This window comes from Argiope bruennichi, chromosome 7, assembly GCF_947563725.1.
Source record: "Argiope bruennichi chromosome 7, qqArgBrue1.1, whole genome shotgun sequence".
NCBI lineage: Eukaryota > Metazoa > Arthropoda > Arachnida > Araneae > Araneidae > Argiope > Argiope bruennichi.
Window position 1 is genome coordinate 121,388,377 of NC_079157.1, and position 23,435 is coordinate 121,411,811.

Genomic DNA, 23,435 nt, shown 5'->3' on the forward strand with positions numbered 1-23,435 from the left:
CAGTGTTATGGCAATTGCTTACACTTAAAAATTCTTGTAATATTTTATTTCAATAAAAATGATTTAAAAAGAAACCAAACTGATATATTTTACATTGTCATTTAAACTAATAATTAATATACTGATAAATTTAATAAAAGTGATTTTTTTTAAGTAAATTTTTTCTTGTGTATATAAATGTAGAATTTTTTTATTTGTAATTTTTTTTACATTTTATTCTTTAATTTATAATTCAATGCTGTAAATAATATGGAATCTTGAGTTAAATTTTTCGTACTGTAACTGCCAGATGGTGCTTTCTTATGAAATCAGAATTTAATTAAATTCATTGATTAAGAATTAAGTTCTGAAAATGTTAATTTGTTATTGAAAGTGTAAGTTAGAAAATTTTATAACACTGGCTCATTAGAAAGTGAATCAAAAAATGATTTACAAACTTCCTTTTTTCAAACTTAAAACAAGTCAAATATTTAAAATCAATAGTCTTTTTTATTCAATAATTTGCATAAAAAATGGCTGCATTAAATAATATGTTTTCTGTCTAATGTATTCACAATATATCTTATTACTAATATAATTTTTTGAAGGTTATAAAGTGTGGAGGCATTGATTGTTTGTTGTTGATTTGTATGCTTATCTATATTAACTTAAAACATTTTAATTCTGTATTAGTGTGCTGCTGTATCATACATTTGTCATGTTACTATAGTCTACTATATAATTTTCTGTGTAATTTTTACATATCTAAAACTATTCTTCATTTCATAATCAATTTCATACACACACAGAAAAAAAAATATTTGTTTGAAAATAGTTGAAATGGTCTCTCTTGCAATTTTCTTCTTCTTTTGTAATGTATATGCATCTTATACAATTTGAAAGCGTTACCAGTTTTATATGAGATTTAATTACATTAAAATATATTTACTTCTTTTTATTAGGTGTAGTAAAGTTTAACATTGTTTTTATACTACTTTTCTGATTATTTAACATTTTATAAAATATATCTAAAATGTTTTTTCTCCCTTATAGTTGTATATAATGGTGAAATCTATATAATTGGTGGTTATGACGGCAACAGAGAAATACACATGAATGATGTATATAAATATAATCCAGGTAAATATTTGCTAAACAAATTTTATATCTATATTCATGATTTTGAATTCTTTAATTTGAAAGTGTTTTGATTTTTTTGTTATGTTAAAAACTAAATGTAATGTATGTGTTTACTTGTTTAATATTTGAAGTTGTTTGTAACTTAGTAAAAGTAAAAAAGTAGCTTTCTTTTTAGAATTGAGTTGTTGAAAATATAAGAGCTTTCTGGTTCATGTCCTTGTAGGAACTAAATAAAGATGAATTATTACTAATAAGCAATTACTTGTATAATATTTTCGTATGGTATATGGCAATTTGTTAAATATAGTAAATTAAAATAATGTAATAAAGAAAATTAGATCCATATTAATGTTTTATGCAAATATTATACATACTTACTAAAAGATGGAGCAAATCAATCATTTTCTTAAACAATAAATTAACAATAATTAACAGAAATTAACAATAAAAAAGTTGATTCATAAATAAAAATGAAATAATATGAAGCATTTTTTATTCTAATTCTCAGCCATTGCTATCATTTTTGAATTTTTTAGTTCTTAATATTAATTTAATTAAAATTAATATTAAATACATTAATATTAAGAAAAATTTAATATATTTTTAAAAAAAATTATGAATTATCAAATTTGAATTTTATTTGATTATTGATTACTATGCTGTAATTTTCATAAGATAGATTTTTTTCTCTCCTAGCAATAATTGATAAACTTCCTTCTGAAGATTGCGAATTTTGATCTCAATTTATACTCTTAACCAGCATCATTCAAAAACTGGTTATTGAATTGTAACTGATAACAGACTACAATGATATAGCTGTATATTATATTCTGTTTAACATGTAACATCACCTGAATCAATGGGTTCCCACTAATGGGTTCAGATATGACATGGCCTAGGAATGTCAATCAAAGGATTTGATATATTATTCAAAAATTTGCTGACTTATATACACTTCAGCTTAATGTTGCTATTAATTAAAAGCATTAGATAACAATGCTACAATTGTATATAGTATATGATATTTTATAGGAATTTTTTTTACCCAACCAGTACATTGAGATGTTGCATGGCTAAAATATTTTAATTGGAAGGCAGGATGTTCCATCCTCAGTCTGCTTTCTTAATCAATTTTATTCAATAATTGACAGAAACAATCATTCTTTGGCAGTGAAATGTTTGTTACAATCAAGCTGATTATTGAAGAATTGCTTATATAATTCCAAGCAAAATGAATTAGTTCTCCCTGAAAGTGTTCTAGTAATGCAGCCTTCTCTCATAAATTGAAGTTAAAGTATTACTACCTCCTCAGATAATAAAAGTGCATGCTACAATTTCTTCAGCTAGCAGAAGCTGTCATTTCTTCTTTATCACAAGTCCAGAGCTCATGATAAAGAGGATGACTAGTTTTGGATTTGACTAAATGAAATTAGTCACAGCAAGCAGAAACTTTTTATAAACTTTTTTATAAAATCTTTTTTTTTAAATAATTTTATACATTTATTATGTTTTATTTTTAAGGAATTAATGAATCAGTAGAATTGATAAATCAATATAAAATATGAAATTTTATTACAGTTAATTAGTTCTTGTAGATGAAGGTGTTTTTCTCTTTTTCAGTTACTTCTGAATGGACTGAAATGAGAGTATTTGGTATAAAACCTCGTCCTCGTAGAAGACATTGTTCTGTTCTTGTTGGAGATATTATCTTCTTATTTGGGGGCAGCAGGTAAATTTAAAAATTTCATTCTAAATAATTTTAATTGCTAAAATTTTAAAAATTCAGCATAATTTAATAAAGTTATTTGCAAATGTTTAATTTCATACTTTTGTATGGTTTTAACAAGGAAAATAGATATTTCCAAATCAAGCAAATGTTTAAATTAAATATATTCTTTCATGTAAAGCCTACATTTTATATGTGTAGAATTTTCTGCTAATTTTCCTCTATTACTGTTTAATTATTTCAGTGCTGATTCATTTCTAAGAGTAGTAAGCTTTTATATAATTAAATATTAATATATATTATAATTGAATTAAATTTTAAGGAATTAATGTGCATAGAATGCAACCAGGTTTTTTAAAGTTGCTCTTAAACGTCTGTTACTAATAAGGTGTGTTTCTTTATAAATTGAATGATAATTACTAATTATCATTCAATTTATTTTTATGAATTTTTAAAGCTATCAATTTGCTTGGAAATATAATTAAAGATGCTTCAATTAATTTGTAGCTGCCTACAGTTTAATTTTTAGTAGTTTTTTTTAAAGAAATTAGGTTTATTTTCAAGATTTTTTGTCTTGAGCATCAGTATTTTTAAAACCAAACATAGAATGTGAAAATAATTAAAATATTGTAATATCCTTCAAATGATAAGCAATAACTTACAAATTAAGTAAAAACTATGTTAATTAGTTTGTAATTTAATATATATTTCATTATTACAGTCCCGAAGAAAGTCCTTTCTTTTCAAGTAGACATATTCTGAGAGAACACTGTGATTTGCACATGTTGGAATTTGGTAAATATAGTAATTAATGTATGATTGTTTAAATGCGTAAAAGAAAGAATATAAAATTCTCAATTAAGAGATGGTTTCCGTCATCTAATTTTTCTTTCAGAAATGTACAGTTCTTTTCTCTGTTTAGTACATATTTTGAGGCTAAATATATGTGAAAGAAAATTTATAATTGTGTTATGTTTTTAAATTTTATCCCAGTAATTTGATTCACATAAATATTATCTTACTTAATAAATCTTCTTACATATTAGTTAAAAAAAATATTTCTTTAATGACTTTTAATACACTAAATCTTAGTGAAAAATATTTTATTAGAAATTAAAAGATTTAGGCGATTGAAAAAACATCTAGTACCCTCACTACAATATGTGATTCATCTGCTGACTAGTAATTTGTTTAAGACATTAATACAGGTTTTGAATTTGTTTCTATTTTGCTGTAAAAGATCTAAAATTACAACATATGTAACTATATAGCGATATATGCATGTTTTTTTCATTATAAGGCTCATTTATTTATTTGAAAACAATTAGCACATAATGGATTTAAAGATAAAAAAAGCACTCCCATAAAAAAAAATAAAAAAAAATGTTTGCTTTCCTGAGTGACCAGGGAGATAAAAGCATTTATCTAACAATTTTCTCTTTTGGAAATAAGGTGCATTTCCCAAAATAGTATGAAATACCGCATATTTTTCAGTTTAGCACTTTCTAAATTGGAAAATTTTGTTCAGAAAACTTTTAGAAAATTATTTCCAGCTGAAAGTATTTAATTTTTAAAAAAATATTCATAGTTTTGGGATTTATAAATTTGAGATGAAGTGTCTTTTGTGAACTTCCATGACTGGTAGACATCCAGTAGAAAGTTGAATTAATTGCCTAAAGCTAATTTTGTAATTGATTGCTTGATACAGTTCTCATATCCACAATTCTAAAAAATTATTTTACTATTTTTTGTGATGACTTTCTATTTCCTCAATTTCTTTGCTATATTATTAATACTATTTTGCAGTTCCCAGCTTGAAGAAACTTTCAATGTTGAAAATTATGAATGATCAAATCAGTGTTAGTTGTTTACCTGTTTCTTTACAGTAAGTGTTATATTTGAGCATTCATATGATTTTTTAAATATAGTCATCTTATTCTGTTTAGAAGCACTTGGTGATTAAGTAATCTTGAGGTACTTTTTTGTCTATTAATATTAATTTTATTCATTTTGCAAACATTAACATTGCATAACAGTTTTGTCTGGGTTTTGTTTCATAATAGGCTATTGATGTGAAATGGAAAAATAAATTATTAATATTACTATTAGTAATATACTGTAGAAAATCCCAAAAGACCATGAAAAAAAATTAATGTGAAATTGTACTCTGAAATTCTGTCATATGTCATCAAATCAACATAAATGAATAAAGAAACATTTTAAATTGAGTTTTAAAAAGTAAAGTAAATAAATTTAGTAAAAGCAGTTTTCAAACAATATTTGCTTATTTAAAAGAATAATTTCTTCTTTATTTTGTTTCCTAATCTCTGATTTTTAATTTATAGTTCGAAACTGAGATCAGTAAATAACTTCATCCTTTTATCAGTAAATAATATGGAATCTTAGAACAAATTTTTCTCAAATTTGCAGCCAGAGATGTCATTGGTATTGAATCAAAATGTAATGCTAATCAGTTAAAGGATATTTAGTTTTGAAAATATTTTACCCCTATATTTCCATTAAAAATTCATAAACATACAAAACTAAACTCTAGCAGAGCAGGAAGTGATTGAAAATTCTATAGTGTATAGTGTATTTATAGTGTATTGATTTTTCTACAAAATTAAAATAGTGAAGTTAAATAAAACTATGAAAAAAATGTCTGTTTTTGGAACATAATTATTCAGAATGAACATGATTTATCTTAATTGTGCAGATCCTCCTATTTGTTATCTGAAATCATTTGTAATTATTATTGATGATTTTTCTTGATAATTTAAAAAAAAGCAAATGAACTGTTCACATGGAACTTAAATAAGAGTTGTATTATAAACAATAAAAAAAGTTTAGAATCAGTGAATAACTAATGACAGGCTCCAACTTATAGCTTTCTAGTTATTTAAAAATTTTTATTCGCCATGTTTTTAAAATGTTTTTAACATCTTCCTTCTCCATTCTGATTGCAGGAAATATTAATATATGGAAAAATATTTATAGTCCTACACTTTGTTTCAATTACTTTAATTATAGTAATGAAAAAAATTAATCGTTTAAGGATTTGAGGAAATTCTTTAGCTGTTAGGAGTAGCTGATAAAAATTATTAAATTATGATTGATACCTCCCACCCCTTCGTACTTGATATAGAATATCTTCAAAGTCAAGTAGTAAATATTATTATACTAGTCTCTTTTGATAACCAGTTCAATTGCTAGGATTAATTCATGTGAAAAATTATCTGTAATGCTTGGCTTAGTCTTAATTGCTCATTTGATAAAGTATTTTTAAAACTTAAAATTTTCATAAGTATACAGCTTACATTATTATTTTAGAAGCCTTTTGTTCATTGTGCTATGTATCATCTCAACTGAGATTTGGACTATAATTTCTAAGAAAATATTTAATTTCAAGTAACCCAATTGCTTGCTTTCTAAAAGTATGTTTATGAAATATATGAAAGTAAAAAATAAAAGTCATTCAGCATTGTTTTTTTTTTTTTTTTTTTTTTTTTTTTTTTTTTGTAATACCAAATATATTTCATGATTTGTACAATATCTTAGAGAATTTTCAATCGGTGATTCATGAAAAAATTTAATGAATATAATACTATAATACAAATAGTATAGTAGAATATAATACAAATACTATAATAGATACTATACAAATACTATAATAGAATATAATACAAAATTTCAAGCACTAAGACTGATAATGTTTTTATACATTCACAGAAAATATCCATCTACAGAAAATCTCAATAGTGTTTAGAAAATACATATTATAAAAAAATTTCATGATTGCTAATTTTTGTAGTCTAATCGATTATTATCAGTATATAATTTTGTGTGTGTGTATATGATAATTTCAATTTTTTTATATTCTAAGCAGTAAAATTTTTAAAATCAGCTATTTCATAATCAGTCAAACATCTCTTACTTGGCCATGCCTTTCAAAGTAATTTTGATAATGGATAAAAATAAAACTATTTCTGTAACATCATGAATAATACAAATTGTTAAAGAACTTCACTTCTGATTATCTTGAAATCACAGAGTCTTCTCTTCCCCCCTTCTCCTTGTCTATATCTATCTATCTATCTATCTATCTATATATATATATATATATATATATATATATATATATATATATATATATATATATATATATATATATATATATATATATATACAGGTAAAGTCCATTTAAGCTCTTTAAATTCAAAATGGCATCTTGTATAACCAGGGAGAAGTAACATGCATCTGTAATAAAGTGACTACTTTGAAGAGTTATCTGCAAAACTGACGAATACATTTGCATTTAAAATTATAAATTTTCTGTGACTTAAAGGGTTTGTTCGAAAATTGAAAACGCATATATTCGCATTGTATTGAAAACTGTACTTTGACAGACTTGTTTAACTTTGAAAAACTCTTTGACAATACCGAAGATTGCATTTTTCAATTTTGCGACAGATCCTTTTTCAAGTCAGAAAATTTTAATTGCAAGCATTTCTGCATCTTCGCCAATTTTACAGATATTTTCCTGTATTTTTATTATAGTATAGCATATTCGAAATTTTAATTAGAATTGTAATTGATTAAAAATGAAGTGACATTTTGGTGTTTTTTTATGATAACTTACAAAAAGGGATTTTACATTATTTCAAAATATAAATATCAAGTTAAGTGCATTTGACATGTATACATATCTATCCAAATCGTCATTTTAGCTCAACCAGTGTTTAATTTTTTATATAATAAAAATGAAATTTTATTCACTTTATTATGATTTTATTTTGCAAAATTTACTATGCAATTATATGTATCACACTTGACATGTATGTATGCATCATCGCTTAATTTTAAAAAAAGGGGAGGAACTTTAAAAAAATAAATTCTGCATTTAATTGGTTGATAATATCAATTTAATATACATGTGAATTTTCTTAAATTTTGCAATTTTGCAATTTTTTTTTCTAATTTCTAATAATGATTACAATGTTGTCCTGAAATTCAAACTTTTTTATTGTGCCATTAAATATTTAATTGTACCATTTTCTTCTTTTGTTGAAAGCTAAAGAAGTATTTTGTTGAGTATCTATGGAAATTACAAAATTAATGATATCTTGAAATGATGATATGATGATGAAATGATATCTTGAAATGATGATGAAATGATATCTTGAGACAGAAGATAGATGAATTGAATATTTGGGTTTTTAATAGTGCTATAATGTTATAGGACTGTCTCCATTAGAAAGGTTTATGACATTAATGTCAAACGATTTGGCAGAATCATGAAATGATGTTATATCTAAATGATTTGAAATGAAATATGATTGATATTCTTTTTGAACTAGCCAACCTAAGGCAACTAGTAAATAATTAAATAACGTACAAAAATTCTAAAGTTATTATTGAGAAATTTTATTATGAAAATCTTTTTTTTTTTTAGGTCTGAAATCAAGTGGCTAACATCATTAAAACGACAGCCTGCTTTCACTTACCAAAAGAGAGAATATACAGCTTTTGCACCCTAATTTGGGAAACATTTTATTGCATCATTTTTAATGAATAATTGAATCTTAGAAGTGGTCTGAATGTAAATAATATAAACTATTTTGGTATGAAACTGGCAAATTAATTTTGTACCAGTTTTTCTTTTTGCCATATTCTGATATAAAAGTAAAATGACTCTAAATAAGATGGCAGTTATTGTGACACTGCTTATATGGATTTAAATACAACACTGAACCCATAATGCCATCTTTAAATTTTTTAAAAAAATTGCTTTTAATTGTCATGAAAACTGAATTATATGTCTAAAGCAATTTACAAATTTATGATACTGTTGCTGCTTTTATTTATTTCGAATAAATCATAACATTCAAATGGTTTTTTCCCCCATTTTAGTTCAAATTTTTTTTCGTCTTTAATTTTGTTCTTATTTGTGAATCAATTCAGTTTTCTTAACTTTCAAAATATTTTTGGTGAGTTATCATTGGTATTGTAAATATAGAGTTTACATGGTGAAAATTTATACTTTTATGCTTGGTTATCTGGTTTGTTATTAATTTTTTAAAAACAATTGCTGATTTTTATTGTTTTAAGATAATAATAAAGTCACCTTAAAAAAATTATGATCTTTCAAGTTTTTAAAATTGTTTTCCAAATTAACATATTTGAATTAAAGGATCTTTCCTAATTTAGAATATTTAACTGTTTAATTCATGCATTTCATTCTTTTGTATCATATATATTTATGAATTATGAAAGTTGTGATAACATATTTGCTTATGGGGAAACTTTTCATTTAATGACATTAAATGATGACTCAAATAAAATTTGACTCCTGCCATAGATATATGCTTAATCATAGTAGAAAATCAATATGCATTTCTGTGTGTGTGTGTGTATATATATATATATATATATATATATATATATATATATATATATATATATATATACTGATTTGAGCAATAATTCAGAAGTATTTTTTTATGTATTTTAAATTTTCAGAAATTTCTCTGATTTAATTGTTGTTTTTAAATTAAACTAAGCTTTATTTATAAAAAAAAACTGACAATTGTTAGTGTTTTGAGGTATTATACCTTCACCATATATAATATAAATTTCATGAATAGTTGTGATTATCTTACTATATCAATTAAAAGCAAATGGTGTCAAGAATGCATAGTTTAAACCACTTAGTATTCCTTTTCAGTTATTTAAAAATGCTTCAAAAATCAAATACACTATATTCAGGGCTGCCACAGTACCAGGAAAATACAGGGAGTTTAAAAATCGTCTATAAAAACTAGATTCGAGATTTGATTGAAGTGTAGTTTAATGTGCCCCCGAGTTTGTCGCCCATATGGCAACCGAACGAAACAATCTTTTAGCACCCTTAATGCTATTTTGGTTGCTTTTTTTATTTTTACAATGGTTGAGTCGTACATGAACTACAACTATTTTATGAAAAATGTTAAATTAAAAATATTAAAAAATATTTTAATTTAGTTCAATATTATAATTAAAAGTTTTTTTCTTTACTATTGGATGCTGCATTTTTATTTTTAATGTGAGTACAAACAGAAAACATTTATTCTTTGGCAATTTTTAATTGTTGGAATAGCTTTAAGAAATCGTCTGCAGTGGAATTCCTTGCAGTTTTCATAATTCTTTTTGTGCTTTTAATAATTTGTTATGTCAGTAATTGTGCAAGAATGGATATCGGGTGAATGGAATGGCAAGAAGTATTTCGAACTGGTAGAATGATGAAGGGTAAGTGATATATATATATAATGAGTTGATGAAGTTGGGAAAAAAGATGCTTGTTTGAAATTTTGTATAAAGAAGGTTTCGATTGCTTCTTTCTCCTTTCTTCCTTTACTTTTGGTTATGTACTGTTCCTGTTATCCACACAGTCCTTATGTTCAATGTGCTAGTGAGGCTACTAAGTTCCCACTTCCGCTGCTAGCAAAGCCATAGGATGATTTTTTTTTTTTAAATTTTGCTTGGTGCCTTCTTCAGATGCCGAAGGTATTGCATGCTCTAAATTTTTCTCCCTACACAACAGACCAGCACAGCCAGTTTGAAAAATTTCTTTATTTCAAATTTCATAAGATAAGCAGCGATTGTGATCCAAAAGTTAAAATAAAAATAAAAATCCCAGATCAAACAATACTTATCAGTAAAGATCATAATTTCTTTATTGGTGACTTGCATCCTTGGCGCAACAAGGGGCACACTAAACTACACTTTTACCCCAGATTTAAATGGCCACCTTGTATATTTATTAAGTGATGCATTAATTTCTGTTTCAAATAATAGAATAAAATTTTCCAATGTATTTTGTTCTTGTTTACATTTTTTAAAAGAAAATAATAATAATAAAAAAAAACGGCTCATGGATTATTACTCAATACAGTACTTTAATTTCTCTTTGGTATTTGTTTGGTATGGTAAACTGATAAATTAATATCAGAAATGTGTTTACTACGAGGTATATTGTGATATTTTTTTTATGCATTATTATATTTTAAATTTAGACTATTATAAAAATGTAATATAAAGACATAAAATAAAGTCTCTTTATATTATTTTTTATTTGTATACAATTCATTCTTTTTATATAATTCATGAATCTATAACAGCCTGCCTTGATTTTATATACATTAATTCTCCTCATCTTTAATAAAATTTTTTCCTCTCCCTCTTTGCATTTAAAATGTTATAAAATGCATATAAAAATACTTTAATATATTCATTAACTCATAAATGCAATCATAGGGAATGTATTGACTGATTTACAGTTGGTATGGTTTCTGTTATTCAATATACAAAGTGTAAATCCTGATGTTGTGCACATTAACTAATTTTTAAAATGTTAGAGCTACATACTTGCTATTGGAAAAATAGTCTATGTTATTTTAACTGGCAAATGTACTTTTGGAAAAAAATGAAGTTTAAATGTTTATATTGTCCCTAGACTCTATTTTCATGCTTAACCCTTTCTAGGACTTTAGGAAATATGCTTTCTACCAAATTCATCAGTTTTTATGTGAAGTTATGTAGGTTGACATAAGTTCTGACAGAATTTTCAATAAGGCAGGAATTTAGATGTTTCATTTTCTTAGCTCACACCAAATGTTGTGCTTTGATATGTTGCTAAATTATTAATTAACCAAATTAATTAATTAATCAAATTAAATTGATCTAATAAGCTAAATAAATCACTCTTCTTAAGCCACTCTCAATTCTGAAAATATTTTAATATACCATGACTAGAAAAAAATGGCCTTTTAAAAGAGTTAATAATATGAAGAATGTTCATAAATTGTGACAGAGTGTTCATAAAAATACAAACAGATAAATGCAAAAAAAAAAAAAAAAAGTGACAGGGAAAAAAAAAATTACTGAATTTTATTTAACAATTTGAAAATTTTTATATTAATATACTTCAATGTGAACCACTTTTAATTGATCTGAGAATATCAAGCCTGTTGTCGGTATCGTAATAGAAGCTTTTTTACATTTGTGTGTCAGAGTAGCCAATTCTGAGGCAACTGAAATTTGAATTTAAATAAAAAAAAGTCATATTGTGCCAAATTCAAAACTCTAATAAAAATTACATTTTTAGGATTATAGGCATATGAAGCATTTTTAGCATATGAAGTTAATTGCATTAAAGGAAATGAGCTATTAGTTATTCCAAAAAACATGTAAATGTCATTAACAAACAGTTTGCATAAGGAAGAATATTTTTTTTTTTCATAAAACTTAGAGAGAAAAAAATCCATTTAACCAATGATTTTTTTTCTATTCCAAAATTAAAACAAAAAATTGAGAAGAGCAAATCATCAAATTATATCGCATGTATTTTGACTTGTAAAAGCAAGATAAATTATATATACAAAAGTTCAGAAAGCGCCAGGGAGTACTGTAAGCATATACTTTGTATTTTATTGGTTTGTTTTGCTTTCAAAATAAAATTTGTGAAAAGACATCTTCGGTAATCCTGAAAGAATAATCGATGATAAAAATAGTTTTCAATTCCAAAGAATTTTGCTATTACTGTTCATTCAAATCAATCCAAATATTTTTCTGTTACAACTCTTCCAACGGCTAATGAACTGGTTGAAATAAGAAATTCTCCAGTTTTGTGTTAGTTGATTCTAAATTAAACTTATGAAAGAAACATCAATTTAACTCCTGCTCAATTACTTTTAGGTGAAAAAATAAATAAAATTTTTCTTTTATGCTCAGTCAAAAAATTAACAATCCAATATTTGAATTTTGAATAATAATTAATAGAAAAAAAATGTGCTACATAATACCAAATTAAAAGACAGTTAAAAATTTAGTTTTTCATTTCATTAATTTTTTTTTCTATAAAGTATGTAATAATTTAATAAAAACTAAAGCATTTATTTAGGGAAATAAATTCTTATTCTTTTGATTCAAGCTAAAAAATAACTACGAAGGAGGCATATAATATGCAAAATGAGACAAAAATTTGAACGCTGTAAAATAGACAAAAATAGGACGATTTTAAAAGACTGTATTTAAAGACATTTATCTGCATTCGCATATTAAAAGCTATTAAGAAATAAAAATCAAGACTGTAAAAGTTCGAAGAAAAGAATGCCAAAGCGTGCGAGGAATAAACATAATTAAATAGTAAAATAGGCTTAACTCCTTCAACGAAAATTAAAAAGGGGATTATGATAAACTGTGTTTAAAACAATTTAAAAATATGATTAGAATTAGAATTAAAATTATGATTAGAATTATGATTATGATTAGAATAAAAAACTAAATTTTAAAGTGGTCAAAAATATTTTTTGTGTAATTATATATGTTTTGAGTTATATGTGAAGTCATTTTACCCTTACTTTCATCCCCTTTAGGGGCTTGCAGTAAGTTTTTATAGCTCATTTAATAATGCTAAAGAACATGTGTATAGAATTCCATTTGATTCCATCAATAAATAGAAAATATATGATTCAGATAACTAAATAAACAAACAAAGAAACGGACTTTCAGTTATATATACAAAGTGTCCACTCCTATCATGGTCCAATATCTGATTTCTAAAATGTTGCACGTAGACTTATAGTTCCGATTGAAAAAATATTTGAAATGATGGTAAAAATTATATATTATGTCGTTTGAATTAATAAATATGTTTCTGAAAAAAATCACGAAATCTAACTTTTTATACTATTCCCCGTGCCTATCAGTCGTATTTAGTAAAAAATTGTGGTCATTCTAAAACATAAAATAAAAAAAAATACAATCGTTTTATATCTAAAATTAGCCGGGTTATAGATTTTTAACCGAAACAGGGTTTGCAGTCATATTTATTTTAAGGAATAAATTTAAAAAATAATATAGTGCTACATAATTTCAATTTGGAAACGATCCTTTAAGAACTCTCTCGAGCCCGAGGATTTGGCTGCAAAATTTCTCTAAATTACAAATTTTCAACACTTGATAACTCGATCAGTTTTCGTTGTAGAGTAACAGTTTTTTAAAAAATTTTACTGTGCTAAGAATATTTCACTAAAGATGATTGATAGAATCTAGGTACTCTATAAAAATATTTCGTAACTTTTCTGAAATACATTTATTTACTCAAATAACATAAATTATAATTCTTCCGTCATTTAAGGCATTTTTTCAATTGGGAGTATATGTTTAATGGTTTAAAAATTAGCTATTCGGCTACTATAAGAGTGGACACTCTATATATAGATTATCGATTGACCTTAAAAGAAAGGCTTGCTTCGTTTTATAGCTTAATTTACAAAAAACTGAATATCCAGGTTCTTGAAAAGAGGTGAACTTTCCATTTAATCCTTTATACATCATATGACTTAAAAGATATATAAATGAAACGACATCGAATTTGAAATTGTAGTGGGATTTTGACTTCAAACCATGAATGAGTTTGTACATTTCTGTTTTTATTTTGTTCGTTGCATCTGATTACTTTTCATGTGTATTTAACATAATAACAATTTTTGAATTAAATGCATTAAAAAGAAAACTGAATAGTTTATTGGTGAATTATGAGAATTATAGTTTTAGGAAAATATATAGCGATCGAAATAAAATCTCAAGGACTTGAAAGGCTGATATAAAAGAAGGGATTTTGATAACATTTACAATGTATCGCGATTTTGAATGGGAATTTAAATATTCTCTTTTGATATTCGTCGCGGCTGAAATTCATCATCATAATGTTCTCAGCACCTCACTCTTCTGCTAATTTTGTTTTGTTATTTAGATTTTTTAAAAAAATTCTTTCATTTTGGTATATAAATTATGTACTTTAAAAAAATATTTTAATTATTTTTTTTTATTTTGAATTTTTAATATATTCCCAAATTTTTTTAGTTACAAGGGAATCGTCAAATATTTAAGATTCAGTACTAAATAGCACTCTTAAAGCTAAAATAAAATGATTAATTAGAATTAGCTTTTGAAAACATTGTAGGTCTGATAGCAAGGTCTCGGCATCGAGGCCCAATTCCACCGAAGAACCGCCCTGTATATGGGCTTGGGGCAGTGTTTCTCAACCTTTCAGTATTCGTGGCCCAGTTTTCAATCATAATTTTCATCGCGCCCCCCGCTTACAATAAAATGTATACAACAATAATGTATATTGAGTATTTTGGATTCTGTTTTTAAATTATTTTTAACTTACAACCAAAACAAGAGTAAAAGCGAGCCAACGTTGGCGAGAAACCACATCTTGCATTTTGGACAAGCGAGTGGTGAACAGATGAAGTGAATGAAAGCGGAGAAAATTTAAATATTATATTTGAAATGAAAGCCAAACAGAGAAATAACGTTAAAAGAATATGAAAGTAGAAAAATTCGTCAATGAAAGTTAACCTAGACGGGTTGAGCTTAGTTTAGAAACTGGGAATGCATTTTTTTGAATAATAAAAGAAATAAAACAGAAAAATGGCAAAACAAAAGCGAAAAAAAAAAAGAAAAAGAAAAAAAAGGGAATGTTTGTGGAAGGGAATCCACACGACCGATGACGTCTTGAGCATGCGTGGAGCATATGTTTTCTCATAAGAAGGAAAATATTTGATAACGCAAGTTTCAATTCCAGCCAGTCTCATTCGAGTCGATCCTTTTATCGCTATCGGATCTATCGTGAATATGTATGTTATATATGTTTTAGTGTAAATTGCAATTCACCATATAAAATATTCACGGCAGCAGATTTATGCAGACTCATGGATAAATTTTTAAGCGGAAGTAAGCAAGCATTAGACGATAGTCAAGCATCAACAAGTACACAGACGAACGTGGTTCCGAAAATAAAATCAAGGAAATATTCTCAAGAATACTTAAATTTTGGGTTTGCCAGTACTGAAGTAAATGAAGAAGAAAGTCCCAAAACAATTGCAGTCCATACCTTTTTCAAATGATACTGTTGCTCGTCGAATTGGTGGTATAACTGAAGATGTACAGTGTCAGCTTTTCTCGAAGTTGGGAGACAAATTGTTTTCAATACAGCTTGATGAAGCAACAGATAGTAATAAAGGTGCTCATTTAATTGCCTATGTTCGATTTTGTGATAATATGTCAGTAGTAGTAGAACTACTTTTCTGCAAACCAATAGAACTCAAAACAACGGTCCTCGCATTATTTTCTATTTTAAATGATTTTATGAACGAGACAAACATAAAATGGAAAAATTGCGTCGGAATATGCACCAATGGTGCTCGTTCAATGTCCGAAAGATTCCGAGTTATACAAGCACTTTTAAAACAAAAATCGCCTCAGTGCACACATTGCATGATCCACAGAGAAACTTTGGCTTCGAAAGAAATGAGTCCCGGTTTGAATATTATTTTAACTACGTAGTAAATTATATAAAAATGAGTCTCCTGAAATTGAGAATCTTTTCCGCACTTTGTAAAGACATGGGTTCAATACATTCAGCGTTACTATTTTATTGCTAGGCAAGATGGTCATCACGTGGGAAATTTTTGCAACATGTTTATGAATTAAGAGAAGAATTCGTCATTTTCCTAGAAAAAGAAAACAGACCGGAGGCCAAGAATTTTCGCGATGGTTTATTTGTGATGAAATTGAGGTGATGGTCGACATATTCGAGAATTTAAATAACTTGAATCATCAACTCCAAGGTGCAAATACACATTTGTTGGATACGAATGATAAAGTTAATGTTTTTTGTAGAAAATTGGAATTGTGGAGCAGAAATTTAAAGCAATAAACCTAACAATGTTTGCAGATGTGGATGATTGTACTGAAACTTATAAGGCTGAAGAAGAACATGTAAAAGTTGTTTTTGTATTCATTGAGAATCATTTAGCCATGCTGGAAAAGAATTTTAAAAAGTATTTTCATGTTGACGACAAACTGATAGCGAGTGGATTAAGGATCCATTTCATAAGACTCCCGAAGGACTCTCAATTGACGAGGAAGAAAAATTCATAGACTTCACGACAAGTTCCGAAACTAAAAGACAATTTAGTAATAAATCACTTTGAATTTTGGGCAGGAGTAAGGATGATTTTTCTGTACTAAAAACAAGGACATTTCACATTCTATTACCATTCAACATCCTACCTTTGTGAAACTGGATTTTCTGCTGAGACTTCTTTGAAAACAAAATATACAAACAGAACTGAGAGTGGCTATTTCTAATATCAAGCCTTCCTTCAAAAAACTTTGCTCTGCAAGACAGGCCCAAGGAAGTCACTAATAATTATTAAATTTGTTTTTAATTTAATATGTTTTGATTAAGTAAGTTTTGATTTAGTAAGTTGTTTTACTTCAATAAGTTATTAAATATGTCGAAATGTATTTTGTCTTCTATGTGTATGTGTGCTTTCCTTTCAGTCAGTTAATCAATTTTTTTAATAATATTTTCTCTTGGATATTCTCGCGCCCCCCTATGGGGGCTCGCCCCACAAGTTGAGAATCACTGGATTGGGGCATGTTAGTCCGTCGGGCCAGATTCCCTCCCTCTGATGCAGTGCGGAAGCTTGGAGAGATGGTTTCCAGCTCGCTCAGTCGTCGTTCTCGTCATCTGCCTGCTGTTCAAAATCGTCCCCAAAATATTCCTAGTATTCCTTTAAAATTGGACGTTAATGCCACTAAATTGAAATATGAAAACATTAAAATATGGTATTGTTATTGACAACACACAATTTTACATTATTAATTCGCCTTTTTTAGAATTCAAATTCATCTAGAAATGTGCAAAAAATTGATTAAGAAATTCCTTATTTAGAAACAAATCAAAATAAATGAAAAGGAATAGAACATATTCATATTTTAAAAAACAGTGCTGACTTTCTTTTCTTTCTTTCTTTCTTTTTTTTTTTTTTCTTCTTCCTACATCCTCTGTGAGAACTTCATTATTTTCCTGGAAAGTATTTAATAAAGTAAGTCATAAAATTTGAATTTTTTTCCCTTCCGGATTTTGTTCCTAAAATAATCATAGTCTTGCCTTTCCTATGCCCCCCACTTTTTTTTTTCACCTGAAATGGTCGCTTTGATTTTTTTTATCAAAATATTTAGCTTAAATAAGCAATTTACTGAACCAAAAGGACGGATTACTATTATTAAAAAAAAATGCTTTTGTAGTTTTGAGAAATCAAATATAATCTTTTTTTGTTCAGTATGAAAATTACATGTTGAGGTGGGATAATCAGGTTTATGTGCTAATTGTTTAAACGGCAGGTTACTGTGTGTATATATATATATAAAGAAATTCTGTCTGTAAACCTGAAAATAATGATAAATTTCTTTTCTTCCAGTCTTCTATCAGTTTTGAAACTTTAAAGGAACTCAACACACTCATGATGGATTTTAACGTCTTGATTTAAAACAAGTAATATATATATATATAAATTTTTTAAGTCAATTCCTACTTTCACAAGAATTCAACTCTCATTCTTCGCCTGCAAGTGAAAATGCATACTGCATACTGAAATCCTTGCATTTTACCGATTGAGCTACTGCCTATTGGTTTCAATTTTCCTTACAAACTGCTAAAACTCTATTAAAGTATTAAAAATTAGTAAAATTTAATAATTAATAAATTAATATTTGAAAAATCTGTATTAACATCAAGTGTCATCCATTACAAGTTAAAAAAATGTATTTGAACTTGAGTGCATAAATAAAAAGTATTTTATTAACGATTGGAAAATTGAACAAGATATATAAATATATTGTTACGAAATTTCCGGGTTATGTGGAAGTTATATGGTGTGGAGAACGCTCAATCAGTAGGCGGCAGTAGAAAAAAACAACAACGACGTTTATTTACACGAAGACACACAGGACAGCACAAAGACGACAACTATATACAACACACAATTATCTTCAGCCGAGAGACGTGCACACAACAAGACTCTACTGCAGACAGTAACACACAGCTTAGTTCAGCACTAGCTTGACTCCGTCGTTGCTCTGCTAATCTCTAGAAGGCCAGTTCTTTACCGTCGATCCCGACTACTCCCGACTACTGTGGCAGCTGCAGACTGCCTCCTTTTATAGGTCACAGGAGGGGGGAGTAGAAGCCTCTCAACCAATCAGGAACTTTCGAGGCGTATCTTGTTTCCCAATGGACGGATCGGGAAAATGAATAATAGACTTTGTGACTTTTAAAAAAGTTACTTAGAGTTGTTTGTTACAAACGGTAGTATGTTAGTGAATGCAGCATTTTGAAAGTATTGTTACGAAATTTCCGGGTTCGTTTGGATAGTGGAAGTGATATGGTGTGGAGAACGCTCAATCAGCAGGCGGCAGTAGAAAATAAAACAACGACGTTTATTTACACGAAGACACGCAGGACAGCACAAAGACGACAACTACAGCATAGGGAAGACAATTATCTTCAGCCGAGATGTGCACACAACAAGACTCTACTGCAGACAGTAGCGCACAGCTTAGTTCAGTACTAGCTTGACTCCGTCGCTGCTCTGCTAATCTCTGGAAGATTCGTTCTTCACCGTCGATTCCGACTACTACTGTGGCAGCTGCAGACTGCCTCCTTTTATAGGTCTCAGGAGGCGGGGCTAGAAGCCTCTCAACCAATCAGGAACTTTCGAGGCGTATCTCGATTCCCAATGGACGGATCGGGAAAATTCTCGATGTTTCGGGTATAATCTATTTTGGCCCCAAAGTCACCAAATTCGTCGCCAAATGGTCACCAAGTTTGTCACTAAGCTCTGGCACCTCCGACGCGACACTAGGACTCCGTCCAATACCGATGACTGTAAAACAGTCTTTCTGATGATGGAACCAACTATGCTGGGAAGCAGCATTACGGATTTGTAACAATATATAGGGAGAGTATGAGCTAATAGTAAGAATTGAAAAAAAAAATTATGGTACTGGAATGAATTGGGTACTTTTCCGTTTCCGAGGGCCGTAAAAAAATCGACAAACTGTCGTCACCAAAAAATTTCCAAACTGTTGCCGTGATGTTTAATTAATTGTGGTAAACCGAACAAGATTCATTACTACACTTATGGCTTAAGGTTACGTAGAAAAAAAAAACTTTGGCGAATTTGTTAAAAATTTTTTGCGATTTGGCGAAAATAATTTTACTGTCGCCAACGGCCCTCGGAAACGGAAAAGTACTACGAAATGAATTTTAAACAGACAGTTGCAATGATTCTGAATTGAAAGTAAGACTTTTATCATAACAGATAAATATCTAACAGACTTCACTTACCTACAGGAAATAAACTATAATTTTTTATAACTAGGTGCCTTTGGCGACCAGTTTGTTAGCTTAGATTATTGACTTTTATAGGTATTAGTTAAATAATAATTTAAAAGAAATTTTAATTAACTAATTCTATAAAATTTACATTCTTTAAGTAAACATGGGTCCCTCACATGCAAGCAGGGGAATCGCACACAGGCTGAAGAAAAACTCCGGAAATACTCTGTTTCCGGTGTCAGGAGTTGCTAGAATGTTCGCTTAAAGCAAAGATCTGTCATCCCATCCGGTAATGCATTACAGTTCTGGTGCTACACTTTTTTTATTTAGAATGCTATATTATTAATAAAAGATGCATTTCTTGAAAAAAAAAGCATTTCACCTTATGTATATTGTATTAGCATTTCACCTTATATTACACCACCTGTATATATTACGAAATAGAAGCGGAAATAAAAATTCTATTATGGATTTAATGAATGGCAAAAGCATATGCTTGAAAGCCTTGATGGAGAGTTTGAATTCCACCATAGCATTTAAAAACATTGTTTCAGATAGTGCATTAAATTGCATTAAAAATAATATTGAAGTTAAATGAAAAATTGTACAAAACTGAAATTTATGTCATTAAAAAGGCATCTTTTTGTATCTTAAGACAATACATAAAGTTTTTTTTATAAGATAATTGTTTCTGAATATATGACTTATCAATTTCCGTAAGCAAGTTTAAACGATTGTTGCTAAACTTAAAATTAATATACGGCTCCAAAATTGAAAAATTTTGGAAATTTTTCTAGCCATATAAAATCGCGACAACTTTCTATTACAACTTTAAAAACTGTTTGTTAACATTTCTGGTATACACCCAAGACCACAGATTTTTAGAGAGTTTTTGGATGCTTGGTATGATTTTGGAGAGAACCGTACATTAATCTTAAGTCTTATCACGATTATTTATTTGGCAATGGTTAAGCTTATATTTGCGCTTCGTTGAACTTTTTATTTGAAGCATATTTCTTGATTTCTTTTATATCTTGTTTCCTCTGATTGAATGTCCTCTTTACTGACATGGCGAAGTATCTTCAGAACAATTTTAATAATACTTTGAGGCTCTATTAATTAGCTAAGCGATTTATGATATATTAAATTGGTATTAACGTATATTTGTATCATTTCGAAACGGAAAATCGAACAATTTGCTTGCGAGAAAGTTGGTATTAAAAATGAATCTTGTTATTCCAAGCTCTTGAATTTTACCTTTTCTGGTTTGTAAGATTCTTATATTAAAGCAAACATTTTATTTTCAGATTATTTCGGTTTATTATTCGGTTCGGTTTCAGATTATTTCGAAATTTGACGATTTATCGCTTTTGAGGCATTAGAGAATGAAACGCTTTTAAGGTTATTAGAGAATGTTAAAAGAAAGTTTCAATTTTTACTCAAAAAGTTACAATTTAGCGCGGAAGTCCGCCAAGTACCCGATTCTCCTGTCTGACCAATAAAGAGCAAGATCGTAAGAAGTTATAGCTCAAAGAAGTACAATGCGAAACAGCGAGTAGAGGTATCGAAAGTTATATATATATATATATATATATATATATATATATATATATATATATATATATATATATATATATATATATATATATATATTGAATTTTAAATTTTTCTTATATGACAAAAAAAGTTTTGGAACTCGAACGATTTTGAGATGAAAATAATCACTTTTCTAAATATCAACGTATGCGTAATCTAATAGTCGTGATTGTTTAAAACCAGTTTAAACTGGTTTTTCATAAAAAAAAATCTAGCCCCGAATTTTTTTAAAAAAAGAATTTTATTGATTTTTAGATGGTCAAAAACCATTGCTTTTCTAAATGTTGGTGATTGCGAAAAATGTGTGAACATGATGTTTTTCCTATCGGATTGATATCAAGTGACTTAAAAAAATAATGTTCTCACACGATAATTTGAAATTTGCGATAGTAGATTTCAATTTTTTTGTTATTTTAGTCACTTTTTTTAAAGAATTCTCTCAGGAAATTGTTAGACACTGCAGTGGCCTAGTGGAGAGTGTCTCGACTTCATGGTCAGTATATCTGAGTACAAGAATCATTTCCATTAAATAATCACAGTACATTGGCAAAGCCCACGATAAATCTAAATTTAGCGTCTAAATAATGTGACGTGGTTTGTTGGTAAAATTGTAATCTTAAGAAGGTATTCTCATTATTATCTCACCAAGATTCAAAACTAAATATCTGTCTTAAAATAATCCAGTTATAGTTTGGGTTTTGGAAAAAAAAAAAAAAAAACGATTTTAATCTAAGTAGACTAAAGTAGTATTAAGAAATCAGTAGTTGTTGATATACGTATTTTCATACAAATTTGTCTTATCTTAAGATAATTTTATACATTTGGAACTTTTAAAAATTGGATAAGAAAAGCAAAATTGTTTTTTTCATTCATTCATTTCATTTTATTTCTCTTATTTGCAATAGAAGATTTTCAGATTTCTGAATGTTCCTTGATCATGATTCGAATCCTGTTCTAGAAAGCTTCAAGCAACCATTCGCATTGGTTTACATTAAAACTATTTGCCTTTCAATATCAGAGTTCTTTGTATCTACTATCGGAATATCATAATACAGGATTAGTGAACTTTATGCCAAAGCTAGAGATTAGAAGTAATCCGAATGGTTTGATTAGTTTCTGCTTTTTGTTTGTTTTTCGATTGGAGCTGGTAGTTGATAAAGAACTACTAAGATCGCTGCTTCCACAGTTCACGATGAATGCAATTTTAGCTTGAAGTCTCGACGTTTTGTGGTAAGTTGGAGAAATTTAGATAATTTTCTTATTTAGTGTTATGTGCACATTTAAAATTCCTTTATATATACATTTAAAGTTTTGTTATTGTACTGATGTTTCTAATATATACAATTTTTTTTATCTCTTTCTTGTACTGTTAATGTTTTAAGTGTTCTTTGATGATTACAGATAACTGCAGTGCAGGGTTAGCAAGAAATAAGTTACCCACTTCAGAGGACTCTAAAATGTGTTCTATTGGTCCAAATAAGATAAAATTTGAACAACAGATTATTCAGACGATGCGCTTTATATTTATTAATTTAAAAAAAATTAGTACAAAAATTCACCAATTGATGACACTGTAAAAAAATGGCATTTATTTGCTTATATTGAAAATGTGAAACATAAATTCTTTACAGCAAATGTCTATCACCATTTTGCTTTGGATAAAAAAAAGGCGGATTCTGCACGGACATTAGTTTCTTCTCTGTTCATCATGCCTACGTTGCAAGAAAAAGCGCTAATGGTGAAATTGTTTTACCACAA

General features: G+C 27.7%; 1 protein-coding gene across 1 annotated transcript in view; it reads left to right on the forward strand.

Annotated features, from left to right (window-relative positions):
- The window catches only part of LOC129975558 (uncharacterized), a 60,561-nt gene that overhangs the window by 11,846 nt on the left and 25,280 nt on the right, over window positions 1-23,435 (forward strand). The window contains exons 6-11 of the mRNA XM_056088621.1: window positions 1,033-1,119; window positions 2,740-2,848; window positions 3,567-3,640; window positions 4,652-4,730; window positions 8,298-8,367; window positions 23,079-23,094. Coding sequence (XP_055944596.1) covers window positions 1,033-1,119; window positions 2,740-2,848; window positions 3,567-3,640; window positions 4,652-4,730; window positions 8,298-8,367; window positions 23,079-23,094 — 435 coding nt within the window. The remainder of the gene's footprint in view (window positions 1-1,032; window positions 1,120-2,739; window positions 2,849-3,566; window positions 3,641-4,651; window positions 4,731-8,297; window positions 8,368-23,078; window positions 23,095-23,435) is intronic.